Below are 15,233 nucleotides of genomic sequence, written 5' to 3'. Positions count from 1 at the left end.
GTATCCCCTAAAGCTTATTCGACAACGATCATATAAGAATGTTTCGTTCACAGATGTAGCTTCCTTTAATTTTTCTGCCGGCCGCGGTGGTCTCGCGGTTCTAGGCGCTCGGTCCGGAGCCGCGCGACTGCTGCGGTCGCAGGTTCGAATCCTGCCTCGGGTATGGATGTGTGTGATGTCCTTAGGTTAGTTAGGTTTCAGTAGTTCTAAGTTCTGGGGGACTGATGACCACAGATGTTAAGTCCCATAGTGCTCAGAGCCATTTGAGCCATTTTAACTTTTCTAGTTCACTAAGAGAGGACGCACGTGACTCATAAGTCTACACAACAGCAATAGCCTTATATCTGGAAAATATGTAATCTTCTGTTAGGTACTCTACTATTTGCGATATTTATCTCCAATTTCATACAACAATACGGTATCGAATCGTAAATGAAGCACATTCTGTCAGCCTTAGAATATACACACGTGAACAGAAGTGTTGCATCACTCTGATATGTCGTACACATGAGTTGCTGTTGTGACCGCCCCTGCACCGATCATAAGGCCACCCCTGACGTTGCTCGTAAACATATGCACAATTACTCTGTAGGAAATACTGCAACCAGCTACAAGTTTTCTTGAAATGATTTTTGTATATCATTTTTAGTTTCGGGCCTGAACCTATCGTCAGATGATAGCGTTGATATCTTTTGCATTTGCCTCTTCCAGAAAAGACCTCCTCTACACATTTTAGAACAGAGATTTGATTTTCTATTACAGTCCATACTGTTCAATGAAATGAACTAAAACAAGATAACTTAGTTCAATTCATTGATTAGTATGGGTTGTAGAAGAAAATCAAACCTCTGTCCGATCGTATATAGAGGAGGGCTTTTCAGGAAGACACAAATGTAAAAGAAGCCAACGTTATTATCTGACGTTGGCCCAGGCCCGAAACTAGTAATGGTGTAATAAAATCATTTCAGGCAAATGTGTGGCTAGCTGCAGTATTCCCTACAGCGTAATCTATGAAAACAGCTGCGGTGTTCTCCAACCAAAATGGATAAAAGAATACACGCAGTTACCATGAGCTCTACCTACGGGTGAAACGCCACACTCGAATGGGTTGCAGCATTTCAGTTGAAATTAAAGTACCAGTATTAACGCATTAAATACGTCTGTGGAACAGCAGAGTGAAGATCCATCATATCACGTACGAGAATCCCAGTCTATTATCAGGTTCGCATCATCACATTACGCGTAGGCTTGTCAACGAAAAAAGTTACTCGACATGTGTACCCGAGTCAAAATGATGTAGTGTGGACATGCAAACGGGTCCAACTGACAGTTAGTGTTAAAAACGTACACAGCACAGGCCGTCCAGGTTCGATAGGTGCAACGTATGATCGATATTCACCGACGTTTGAGCGAAAGGAACCGCGGACTGAGTGCTCTGTTGCTAATTTCGGCGTTCGAAGAGGCTACATGATGTCGTGCATCACATAAAACTGTTAGGAGTCGATTTCATGATGTTTATCTCCATTCCTAACGACTGTATTGAGCATCACTTCAAACACCACAGCACCGTGAACTTCACTATAGACGGGTCAGAAATTATGCAGAATGGTCGCCAAAGGATTGTCGTCGGCCGTTGCTTACGCACGAATCACAAATCTGTTGTACCCTGACAATCTCAGACAATGTGTTTGGAAACAACCCGATAATGTCGTATGCCTCCAATATGTACAACAAAGTGGTGGTGGAGTAATGCTCTGGGATGGTATCCCATGGGGCGACGGTACACCTCTCGTGGTTGTTGAGGGCTGTCTCACAAGGGAATCTTCCCATCGCACCCCCCTCAGATTTAGTTATAAGTTGGCACAGTGGATAGGCCTTGAGAAACTGAACACAAATCAATCGAGAAAACAGGAAGAAATTGTGTGGAACTATGAAAAAGTAAGCAAAATATACAAACTGAGTAGTCCATGCGGCACATAGCCATCATCAAGGATATTCTGGGTTCACTAGCTCCGTGGTCCCGTGGTTAGCGTAAGCAACTGCGGAACGAAAGGTCCTTGGTTCAAGTCTTCCCTTAAGTAAAAATTTTTACTTTCTTTATTTTCGCAAAGTTACGATCTGTCCGTTCGTTCATTGACGTCTCTGTTCACTGTAATAAGTTTAGTGTCCGTGTTTTGCGACCGCACCGCAAAACCGTGCGATTAGTAGACGAAAGGACGTGCCTCTCCAATGGGAACCGAAAATATTTGATTGCAAGGTCATAGGTCAACCGATTTCTCCACAGGAAAACACGTCTGGTATATTCTATACGACACTGGTGACGGCATGTGCGTCACATGACAGGGCTATGTTGTCGACCCACCTAACTTGCACACTTGACGAATGGGTAAAAAGATTCTTCTACCTTGCCCGATTTAGGTTTTCTTGTGGGTGTGATAATCACCCCCAAAAAAGTGATGAAAACTTAAGAGTTTGTCACATAAACTGCAACAAATGAATGCAACAGTTTCACAGTAGCACAGTTTTCCCTGTGCTCTGTCAAAACATATGTTTTTAACGCTATTTTGTCGAAAGTCGACATGTTAAGAAACGTGGCTGTTGTACTTAAGGTTTATAATTTATATAAAGAACAGTACCAGCCACATGTATGGTTTAAAAAGGTTTATTATCTTCAGACCATGACCGGTTTCGGATTTTTCTTTACAAATCCATCTTCGGATGGCAGATTACAAGCATTCTTAGTTGGACCTAGTTTTGTTTATGTTATTCATTTGCTGCACTGGGAAAGAAAAGAAATATTTTTGTTGTCATATAGGTAATGGTATTTTTACGAAAGATTTACGTGGCCCAGAGAACAATATTTGCAAAGAGCTTACAGTCATAACGATGTTATTGCAAATATTGTTCTCGTTTGTAATGTGAAGCTGGGCCACGTTTTGTAAACGTTATTCGTGTGTGCTGCGTGTGTAATTAAGATGATGAGATTGAAAGTGACATCCATAGACTGGAATAGCACTCACATAGTGCATATTGAAAAGTGTATCAAGCTTGCGTTCGAAAACATAAACGCACGAATATTTCGTCAGGCAGAACTACACAGCTCGAAAGTACACTAACCTGCAAGTTTACTAATGTTTATAAAAACCATCTCTGAACAATTAGATCTTGTAAAAGAAGTAAATCTTTCGTAAAAATACCATTACCGATATGACAACAAAAATATTTCTTTTCTTTCCCAGTGCAGCAAATGAATAACATAAACAAAACTAGGTCCAACTAAGAATGCTTGTAATCTGCCATCTGAAGGTTGATTTGCAAAGAAAAATCCGAAACCGGTCATGGTCTGAAGATAATAAACCTTTATAAACCATACATGTGGCTGGTAGCTGTTTTTTATATAAATTATATGTTTTTAACGTTTTCAAATTGTTCCGTGTGTAGACTGTCAAATCCTGCAAATGTCCAAGCAAATCTGAACATGTTCTGGAATTTTGGAGAGCGAAGTTGATTATGTGTGAGTACCTGAACTTTGATAATTGTCTGAAAATAAAAAATTAAAATTTTCGCTCGAGGAAAGACTTGAACCAAGGACCTTCCGTTCCGCAGCTGCTCACGCTAACCACGGGATCACGGCGCTACTGACTCCAGATATGTCCCTGATGTTGCATATCTTACGCATGGCGCATGGACTACTCAGTTTGTATATTTTGCTTATTTTTTTCACAGTTCCACAGAACTTCTTCCTGTTTTCCCGATTTATCTGTGTTCAGTTTTTCAAGGCCTATCCACTGTGCCAGCTTATAACTAAATCTGAGGGGGGTGCGATGGGGAGGTTCGCCTGTCAGTGCTCTACGGCACAGGGACAGGATACTGCAGCCAACAGCGGGACCGTGTCGCCAACATTTTGGTGACAATTTAATCTTGATGAATGATAAGTCTAGCGTTCATCGTACTGTTTTCGTGAACGGGTTCCTTCAGCTTGTTAGGAACGAGTCGCCTTCTTGTTCGCTGAAAATGAACCTGTCCGGACAAGTGTGGTATCGATTCAAAGGACCTGTTTTTGGACGTCGCCGACGACGTCCTCAGCGCGTCTTACGCAGAATTGCTATTGAAGAGCGGGACAATTGAGACCAGTGCTGGCTTGATTATCTCATCAGTGGTATGCTACGACGGATTCAAGCCTGTATCAGAGCAAGGAGACGTTCCACCATGTATTGCTCAAGAATACTGTGAAAAAAGCTCCATGGCAAACAGACGATTTTGTCGTTAGTTTTCTTTAGTAGGGGTGGTGGACTGAACACATTGCAAATAAATATATGCGTACGCCTCAGAGCCAGTTTTTGTTTCTTGTGGGAAGAATTTTGAAACTAATGGGTGATGCAAAATTTTTGTTGATGAGTGTAGATTACACCTTCATGAAGATCACAGCGGGAAGTTCAAATTCCTACTGCTGGCTGCAAGGCTCGATCGTTTGTAATTCGACAACACATCTGGTTGTATGCAACAGCCAATGGCATTTTCCCGATCTGTTGGAGCAGTTTCCATTGTTTCTAAGCAATTTCACTGCAGTAAGGCGTTCCTGCACTAATGACTGACGAACTTACACTTTTCAGAGATGCTACATGATGATAGAAAATAATTCTGACAAACAATGCATCGCCTCATCCGGCCCGAAATAAAATCTTGTACTGAACATGGATGGTTTGTTAAACATCAGCACTTGACAATTATTCTTCCCCAACTACTGTGAAGGGACGAACCCACATGCGTAAGTGAGCGAAACTGCCTACCTCCAGTACGTAACCTTCACAGTGCCTACTTTGATGTGTATCAGCATATCATGGTCGAGTTTCTAATTATTGTAATCAGCATAGAACGAGGAAATCATAATGAAATGAAGTTTCCATGCAGTGTGACTGGACTAGAAGTTATTGATCACATGCGGTTCAGTCAGTTTTCAGATTGCAGTCAGAAATATAAGTGTGCAACAGGCATGTCTGAGACTTCCAGTAAGTGGAATAAGTACTATATTAAACCTTATCACACTATCAGGTTTCTGAATTTCAGCCAGGAACCTTACATTTCTTATCTCCTGGCAATGTTTTTACCCCCTGATGACCTCTCTTACAGTTTCAATTCTACCAGCACCTGTCGCCTACTTTGTTCCATTAGTGGTAGCCCAGCAAAAATTTTAGGATAGCGAACGTGATATTTGGGCACTTGAACGGAGCTACTGGCAGAGCGGAAGCTGTGAGTGTAGGTAGTTGGGGTGCATAGTACGATACTCTTCCAAAAAATATCGATGCACCCGTGCGATATTCCATTCCACCATACATCGATATCAAAAAGGCAATGTCGAGGGCTGATTTTCTCTTTTATATTATAGATTTTTGCAACTTTCGGTAAATATTTGAAGTTGTTCTTTTGAAATTGTTGTAGAATATAATTTCACTTTCACTGTGTGAAGAAGTCTTACTATTTCTTGAGATTTCATCACATCTAGTCTTTTCTCTTTGACTGTGTGAAGCAAGTATAGATGGCATAAAGAAGAAGTCTGACTCCGCTAGGGGGTGGCGGTGTAAGTGGAATAACAAGATTTAACAATTTTTAACGCAACTAGTGTGCTATTTCTTCACATCGGCGTTCTTCAAAAACAGTTGCTGAAACTGACGAATAAAAATAAAAATCACAAGACTGGTCTTCGCAGTGGGCGGCGGCACGTGAGGGCAAATTCTGACGTAATCGGCGCTCGGTACTACCACAGAAACATCAACATTCAACTTCACCACACAATTTTGACACTACGACTGCTAGGTAACTGGCGTTGCAGAAATGAAAAAACGAGGAAGTCGACATGAAGTGTTCCGGACAGATCCAATATGTGACGAACTCGAACGACGGACCCATCGGACACTTTTTACTGTGCCGCTCACAAGCGGTTACCATTGTTCGCAAAGTGGTTATCACCAAGCGTGAACGTGCATCCTTTTCCTTTCAGTTCTTGTTCTAATGGGGACAGACAGGCTGCTAGCTTGGTAAAGTACATAATTTATAATAATAAATCAGTACTTAAATATACAGCTCTAAAACCGGCAGCATATTTAAAATGTGCAACAGATATTTTTATCGGCTGGTACGTCGATAGCTTTTCCATCGATAAATCGATACATCGTTTCTTATTTAGATACAAGGTGGGTGCATAATGATATTTTCAAATATCGATATATGGCATTCCCTATCTTTTTAAAAATATCAACAGTCCTAGTGCATGGTATTTAAAGACAGCAAAGTAGTTCTGATTCCAAACTCTAGTTCATAAATTCTGACTGTTCTTAACGTTGACAGCTTATTGCAAGATTGTGATTAGGGCACGAAACAAAAGCCTTGTTCAGCTAACAGTAAATTTACATCAAAAGCACTAGCACTGTTTCCCAAGAAGATCCATTCTGCAAAAACTACCTGAATATAGACATAGTAGCGATCACTTCGTTTAGAAACATCAAACGTGCATCGGTGTTTTGAGACTTTTACAAAGCATTTCTCATGTAAGTTACAGGTACCTAGAAGAAGTCATGAAGATAATGGGTTTGGGGGAAAACTATAATAAACGCAATGAGGAATATTATAAGGGTACCCGCCAAAATAGCACCGCGCATTAACACACCGCATCAGGGATTCGGGGAGGTGCGCGTTCCTTAGATCGAATCAGTCCAATTAACGTCGAGGGCCGGTATGCCGGCCAGTCGGGATGTGGTTTTTAGGCGGTTTCCCACATCCGACAAGGAGTATACTGTGCTGGTGTCCACGTCTAGCCCAAGATACGCGATTCGTATACATTTGGAAAACGTTGTCACACTTTTACGCAGACAGGTGGAGTACACAAATTGTATCATGGGAGGCGGGGGTGGGGGGGTGGAGGTGTAAGTAGTGGTGACAGGACGACAGGAAGGGCATTAGGCCACTCTCTAACACTAACGTTGTCACATCGAGAAGAGTATGCCAGCCAAATAGCAAGGACTCGGGATAAGGCCAGGAAAAAGAAGAAAGGAGAAATGTGATAAGGAGAATGATAGAAAAAATCATGTTGATAGACAGATTACGGAAGACCTAAAGATACCATCTGGAGATCCACAAAAAAGCCCACTGCAGTTCGTGCTGTCTCTTATTTTTGTGGATCCTATTCTAAGACGGGTAAGTGTAAAGTTGACAAGTATAGCACTAGAAAGAAAACCCATGAGGATCATGAGGTACGTTAAGGACGAAGGAGCTATAATAACACGTGAAATGAACATGAAACTTCTAGAAACTGATATAAAACATATGAATTTGTATACTGGGAAATCCTCATTTTGAATGCGCGAGGACTGAAAGGAAGCCGGCCATTGTGGCCGAGCGGTTCTAGGCGCTTCAGTCTGGAACCGCGCTGCGGCTACGGTCGCAGGTTCGAATCCTGCCTCGGGCATGGATGTGTGTGATGTCCATTTGAACCATTTTTTACTGAAAGGGAAGGACATGGCTTGGGCTAGATTGAGAATCAACGCTTCACGTTAGCAGTTGCTCTTGATGTATGTCCGCTGTAGTAGTGAATAGGAGAAATGTCACGGCAAAAGTTAAATGAACTTTAGTAGAGAATAAACGGAAAAAATATTGATACAAATGTGGACTGTGCGGCTGGTCCCGGCGGAGGTTCGAGTCCCCCCTCGGGCATGGGTGTGTGTGTTTGTCCTTAGGATAATTTAGGTTAAGTAGTGTGTAAGCTTAGGGACTGATGACCTTAGCAGTTAAGTCCCATAAGATATCACACACATTTGAACATTGATACAAAAGAGCGAAACTGACTCATAAATTAATGTTATCGGAGGTATAGTAGATCGCAAATATATTGCCTTTGCCCTAAATAATAGAGAAAAATCTGCTGCCTATTGTCAACATATCGCAAGCTGAAATGCTTAAAATTAAGGTGTAAACAGTTGCAAGAGTACCTAAAATGGTGGACTGGATTAAAACTGATAACTTTTTAATCAGATGGACACATTAAATTTTGTCAGTGAGAGCTGTTATCGCTCCTATGCATTTAAAAGCGATAAGGCCAGGAAACCTACAACTGTTACTGACGTAGGAAAAATAAATGTAGAACCGAAATACGTAAAGGAAGGCTTCTTGACGAAAAAGATCTTAAAAACACACTAGGTAATTAGTGAAAAACGGAAAGGAGGGACACGAAACAACATTGATGAAAAGTATCCTAATACAAATTGGGCGTCAATATGGAGAACCATAATCAGTAGAACTCACACAGTAGACATCGAAGTAGTGTAAAGAAAAAAAAGAATCCAATCCGGTAAGGCCAGAAGCAAGCTACTACCTGCAAATAAAAAGCACCTCAGTCAATAGGCTAACGAGAAAATTTCTATCCTACGTAATCAACAAACGTGGTGCCAATTTCTTATACCATTAATGAGTAAACGCAAATTGCAATTACAAAGACATATTTTTGGCAATGAATTACACTTACTGTTCTCACAATGAAGGAATTGGTTAATAAAATGAGATAAAGGCTTAGGATCTCGTGTAAGGGAACTAAACCGTATGGGGAAAAAGAATTCACGAGGCCTCAAGAAAACTGTTCCTCGAATCTTAAATTAAGGGCATAATAAACGATCGGCTTTTGGTAGGTTTTAATATCACATTTAATTGAAAATTTTAAGCTTGAATCATTTAAAAATATATTATACTAACAAAAGGAAGGATTTGGATGCCATCGAAAGAGGAAGTTATATATTTAATCCCATCTTTTAGTTGTTTGGTTCATTTAACTTTAGTTATTTATTCAGTATTATACAAGAGGAGAATGCATGTTCTGAATTACCAGTAAGGACTTGGATAGACCCCACCATTCCAGGGACACTGCCAAATCTCTCTAAAGGGGAGAAAGAAGAAAAATAAAATAGAAAAGATAAACGACTGTAAGAAACAACTGGGAAAGTAGCCACACACACACATACACATACACACACACACACACACACACACACACACACACACACACACACATATATATATATATATATATATATATATATATATATATATATATATATATAAGGAAAGAGAAAAAGCCGGCAGCTGTCAGTAAGAGCATTGTTCACCTAAGGTAAGATTCTGTGTTCGATTCTTGGTCCAGCGTGCAGTTTTAGTATGTTAGGCTATTTCAGTATAATGCAAAGTGAAACATTTATTCTACAATAGTTTTATCTACAAAGATGGAACCTATAAACTTTCTCTAGATGTACCTTAAACTAGTATGACGTCTTCATAGTCCCCTTCCTTTAGGTACGATATCATACAGTCCATTCGGGGTTCAAATTTTTTGCCACTGTAGGCATGTAAATTGCATTTCTTTGATAGAGAGAGTTCCATCATATGTCATGGGTCATGGTTCTAATTAAGAAGATATGTTCTTGATCAAATATAGACATGATCCGGTTAATTTATAAAGAACTAAACAGGGAAAATAAGTTTCGGAATGTTGTTAGTGACATTTTTCACTACGGAAGACACAGCCTCCAAGCAACAATTTAAGACGCAATAGTTCTTGATATGCAAACATGACTTTTACATAATGACGAATTTATGTGTTCTCCTCCTACCATGCAAAATAGATGAATGTGTACTTTAAAGAGTTGAACAGCGTAGCGCTAAGAGAGTAACATAGTTTCGGTGCAGCTGTACTTATGCATGTGAATGTTAGAAATGTATTTAAAACTAGCGACCATCTTCACCAGAAATAATCTGTGATATGCACACATCTTTATTAAGCACTCTTTCCAACACACAATAATGTTACATATTACGTGATTTCTTTCTACAAAGTGAGTATACACAGGTACTGCCTGAACTTAATCAGGACGAGACATAAAATAAACATTCAAAAACACAGGAACTCGACAACAAAAATTAAAATATTGTATATTAATCCCAAATATTCGTTTAAACATACATAATTCTTCGTATTAAGAGCCGCATTTCACACACCTGACGTCCGTTTAATTCACTGGACGCTGCCCATGAACATTACAAGGCATAAGAGAAGATACCACACATTACTTATGAAAAGTGGAAAGTTTAGGGCAAGATAGCTTTGTAGACCTTAAGCACGAGAGAAACACGCATTTCATTCAACCACTGAAAATAATCTTCTAGTTTTCAAAAATCCACATATGCGTAAGTAGCTTCCCACGTTTCAGGCATGTTATTCGCAAAATATTCCTTGTACACCGACTCTTGTTCATAAAACATAAAATCATATATACATAACTCGAAAGCACAACGAGTGAGTAGTTAATTTGACAACATTCGTCCTTGTTAAAAAAAGGCATGTGCAGCAACATTCACGCATCTAAATACTTAAACGATATCATTCATCCTTCTATTGTTTTTCACGATATTGCCACGTGTCCCGCCAGAGAGAAAAATACTCTAACTACAACGAACACGCAATACTGCACCATTTTTCCCTACCCTCTTTTCATATTCTCTATGATTAGAGATATACATCTGTAAAATTTCCACAACACGGAAAATTCAAACCTTACGTCGTAGGTTATCACTTTTTCCACGCTATGGAAGTATTGGAATCATTTCAAGAAGGAATAGGCCAGAAAACCACTTCAAAATTTAAAAGCATAAAACTTGTCAATTTCAGTGAACCAAGGTTTTTGTTTTCTTGAAGTGCACTACATTCGCCTTTGACTGTGGAAATTATTTATTTGCAATTGCAATTTCGGCCTTTGGGGTATTTTCAAGTGCTTCAGCAGATGTCAGACTTTGAAATCCTCCGACATGCACACATGTTATCGTCATAAATGAGCCTTTTCACTGCAGAAATACAGTAACATCAAACGAGTGCGAATCTCTGTACATTGTGAAATGAGTAACTTACGTGAAATATTACCAGTGTTAACATTCTTTACATAAATCGCCACAAATCAGTATTCCGACACACTGTTTACTTGTGAATCTCTTGCAGTGCTACTTGAAAATATCCAAACCCTGAAACTGCAGTTGTGAAATAAATAATTTCTGCAGCCAACCGCGAATGTGATGACCTTTAAAGAATTCTTCATGACTGTGAACCCAGATCGTGAGAAGTTAATCAAGATTTCTGTGTTAGCGTCAATTTTTGAGACATGAAGAAAATTGGCTAATAGTCTGCAACGTTACAAATTAAAATGCGTTACAGAGACATTCCAGGAAAACGTAGTTTGACGAAAAATATGGATTAGAAAACCTATCAGTTTACCTCCATCCTTGAGCTATTCGGAACCAGTGGTTAAGAGTTGTTGAATCCACAAAGTGAAGTTGCGTTCCGATCCTAGATTCCAAATTTGAGTCAAGTAAAACGTGTCAGTCATTGGGAATGTATACGATTCCCTTACTACGAAACAAACTTCAGGAATTGAAAGCACGAAAGTATCAAAACCGACGAATGGCAGATCACGAAATGTTCCCGCACCAATGTTTGAGCTCCGCAGCACCGCTTACCCATCTGTGAAACTAGTCCATTTGATCTTAACCACTTCTTTTTTATTTTATTCAGTGTAGCAAAAGTTCCTGTGTCTACACCTGCGACTTCGAAATATAGAACAGCTTGTTGGCTGCGTCACTGTAGTAGAGACAGCACTAATGCCAGAGACGAGCGGAAAGTTTTTCCCACTCTAGATGATTGTCGCTGAAATGATGAGATTTACAATTTTGTATCCGAAGACCGTACGACAAATTTAGTGTCAAACGAGATTCTGTTGGGGTGAGGCTCGGCTCCAGTGTCAGCGAGTAGTGTGAGCTCAGGACCTGTCGGCGGGCAGCGGTCGGCGGCCACGCACCCTGCGCGCGGCCGAGTAGGCTTCGGCGTCGTACTCCTGCCCGGAGTAGCCGTCACCCGGCGGGTGCTGCTGGCGAGCCCTCAGCCGCGACCGTGCGTGGTACGGCCTTCGGCCGCGCGTAGCCGCCGGCGGCGCCACTGTCGCTGGCTCTTCGACCACTATCGGCGCCGCGGCAACCTCGGCGAACCTGCCAAACATTCGTTTACGTAACAAGCATCTTCGAAACTGCAAAGAGCATCTGTTAGGAAAGAAAGGAACTTATATGCCGGGTGATCAAAAAGTCAGTAAAAATTTGAAAACTGAATAAATCACGGAATAATGTAGATAGAGGGGTACAAATTGACATACATGCTTGGAATTACATGGGGTTTTATTAAAACTAAAAAAATACAAAAGTTCAAAAAATGTCCGACAGATGGCGCTTCATCTGATCAGAATAGCAATAATTAGCATAACAAAGTAAGACAATGCAAAGATGATGTTCTTTACAGGAAATGCTCAATATGTCCACCATCATTCCTTAAGAACAGCTGTAGTCGAGGAAATGTTGTGAACAGCACTGTAAAGCATATCCGGAGTTATGATGAGGCATTGGCGTCGGGTGTTGTCTTTCAGCATCCCTAGAGATGTGGTCAATCACGATACACTTACACTGGACTCGCATTCGGGAGGACGACGGTTCAATCCCGTCTCCGGCCATCCTGATTTAGGTTTTCCGTGATTTCCCTAAATCGTTTCAGGCAAATGCCAGGATGGTTCCTCTGAAAGGGCACGGCCGATTTCCTTCCCACTCCTTCCCTAACCCGAGCTTGCGCTCCGTCTCTAATGACCTCGTTGTCGACGGGACGTTAAACACTAACCACCACCACCACCATGATACACTTGCGACTTCTGGTAACCCCAAAGCCAATAATCGCACGGACTGAGGTCTGGGGACCTGGGAGGCCAAGCGTGACAAAAGTGGCGGCTGAGCACACGATCATCACCAAACGACGCGCGCAAGAGGTCTTTCACGCGTCTAGCGATATGGGGTGGAGAGCCATCCTGCATAAACATCTTACGTTCCAGCAGGTGTTTATCAGCCAGGCTGGGGATGATGCGATTCTGTAACATATCGGCGTACCTCTCATCCTTCACGGTAGCAGTTACAAAACCAGAATCACGCATTTCCTCGAAGAAAAAAGGCCCGATAACGGTAGATGTGGTAAAACCAACCCATACCGTGACTTTCTCGTCGTGCAATAGGGTTTCCACGGCAGTTCTAGGATTTTCGGTAGACCAAATTCTGCAGTTGTGGGCGTTGACAGACCCTCGGAGCGTGAAATGAGCTTCGTCGGTCCACAACATGTTACTCAACCAATCGTCATCTTCTGCTTTCTTTTGAAACGCCCACACCGCAAATGCCCTCCGCTTCACTAAATTGCCAGGTAACAGTTCGTGATGCCGATGGATTTTGTACGGATAGCATCGGAGGGTACGCCTAAGTGCCAACCAAACAGTAGTGTATGGAATGCCGGTGCGACGTGCGATTGCACGAGCGCTGACTTCGCCGTGCATAGACGAACCCGCTACGGTCTCCATTTCTTCCTGAACTGTCTCAGCAGCATTACGCCTTGTGCTCGTTTGGCCACTACGGGGCCTATCGTCTAAACAATCCGTGGCTTCGAACTTCGAAATCATTCTCGCCACAGCTGCATTTGTCAACGGACCTTTACCCGTTTGAATCCCCTTCCTATGGCGATAGCATCGTAACGCTGAACTAGCACATTCCCCATTCTGATAATACAGCTTCACTAAAAGCGCCTTTTAAGGTAACGTTAACATACTGACTTTTTTATCACCCGGTACATAACTCTACGTTAGCTGAACATCTACTGATTGCCAACCAAGCTCCGAAAAAATTGGAAGACACAATTGTTCTTCATAGAGAAATCAAAGGGCGCAGGATGGACCTTTGGGAAGAATTAGAGATCTATAAACATCTTGAGCGCAAATACGGGAATTTACTATAAGACCAACTGCAGCTTGGCTGTGGACAATTTTTCGTTAGTTTCAATCCTATACTGTTCGCAAAAAAATCTTCATACGACGGACCGTAGCCTTTACGAGTGGTTCATTTCCTCAAAATTCTACAGAGGGGTCCAAAAAACTGTATCCACTATTTAAAAGTCCATAACTGGCAAACTAACTGACGGAGTTGTCTCATCTTTGGTAGTGTAATAGTTTGTAGTCCCGGCAATCGCCATACAAGCGTTGTATTGCGTTGTTTTGTTTCGTCAGATGGCAGTCGCCAGATGGTCAGTGTTTTGGCTTAGTTGCACCTAGTTACTCGAGTAAACATGGCTGGCGCAAGGGTTACATTCGATGAAAGGAAGTCAGTTCTGAAGTGGTATTTTAAGTATGAAAACATTAATGAGGTTCAATGGCAATGGCGAAATGAGTATCAAACAGAGCCACCGACACGTTTAACGATTCGTCGCATTCGAGACAAATTTGAAGCCGAAGGCTGTGTTAAAAATGTACACAAACAACGATCTGGACGACCTGTAATAGTAACAAGTCCAGCTAACTCCTGTCGTGTGTTACAACAATTCACTCGCTCACCACAGAAGTCTGTGAGACAGTGAGACAGTGAGTCGCTCAAGTGTTCGGCCAATTTTGAAGGCAGCAAAGTGGAAGTGCTACATCTCAAAATTGCTACACGCAATGAACGAGGACGATCCAGATCGTAAAATGGAGTACTGCGAGTGGTTTACTAACATGGTGCGCAACGATGAAGAGTTTGCAGAGATGACTGTGTGGTCTGACGAGGCACAGTTCAAACTCAATGGTACAGTAAATCGCCACAATTGCATGTACTGGGCCGCCGAAAATCCAAACGCCCATGTAGACAAAGCCGTGAATTTGCCAGGAGTAAATGTGTAGTGTGGGTTGTCTTACTGGGGCTTGATTGGGCCATTATTCTTTGACGGCACAGTTACCGGTCAGGTGTACCTTCAGAAACTTCACACATTCATTTTACCTGCCATCCGAGACTTGTATGGAGACGGAAGAGTTTACTTTCAACAAGATGGTGCCCCAGCCCACTACCAAAGTCGTGTTAGGGCATATCTCGACGAAAATCTACCAGGAAGATGGATAGGCAGTTGAGGTCCTGTGGAGTATCCCCCACGTTCCCCAGACCTAACTTCTCTGGACTTCTACCTGTGAGGAACACTAAAGGACGTCGTTTATCGACAAAAGCCACGCACATTGGATGAACTTCGAGAATCCATCGAACATTCATGTGCAAATATCCAACTGAACACGTTGCAGTCAGTAGTTCATGCTGCAATTCGGCGGCATCGTTTG

General features: G+C 41.7%; 1 protein-coding gene across 1 annotated transcript in view; it reads right to left on the bottom strand.

Annotated features, from left to right (window-relative positions):
• Positions 1-9,795: 9,795 nt before the first annotated feature.
• LOC126185163 (histone-lysine N-methyltransferase 2D-like) overlaps positions 9,796-15,233 on the bottom strand; it is a 108,731-nt gene continuing 103,293 nt past the window's right edge. The window contains exon 4 of the mRNA XM_049928010.1: positions 9,796-12,069. Within this exon, the coding sequence (XP_049783967.1) occupies positions 11,844-12,069 (226 nt within the window). The 3' untranslated portion in view covers positions 9,796-11,843. The remainder of the gene's footprint in view (positions 12,070-15,233) is intronic.

This window comes from Schistocerca cancellata, chromosome 4, assembly GCF_023864275.1.
Source record: "Schistocerca cancellata isolate TAMUIC-IGC-003103 chromosome 4, iqSchCanc2.1, whole genome shotgun sequence".
Classification (NCBI taxonomy): Eukaryota; Metazoa; Arthropoda; class Insecta; order Orthoptera; family Acrididae; genus Schistocerca; species Schistocerca cancellata.
Note: the sequence above shows the minus strand (reverse complement) of the source record. Positions and strands in the feature narration are given on the sequence as shown.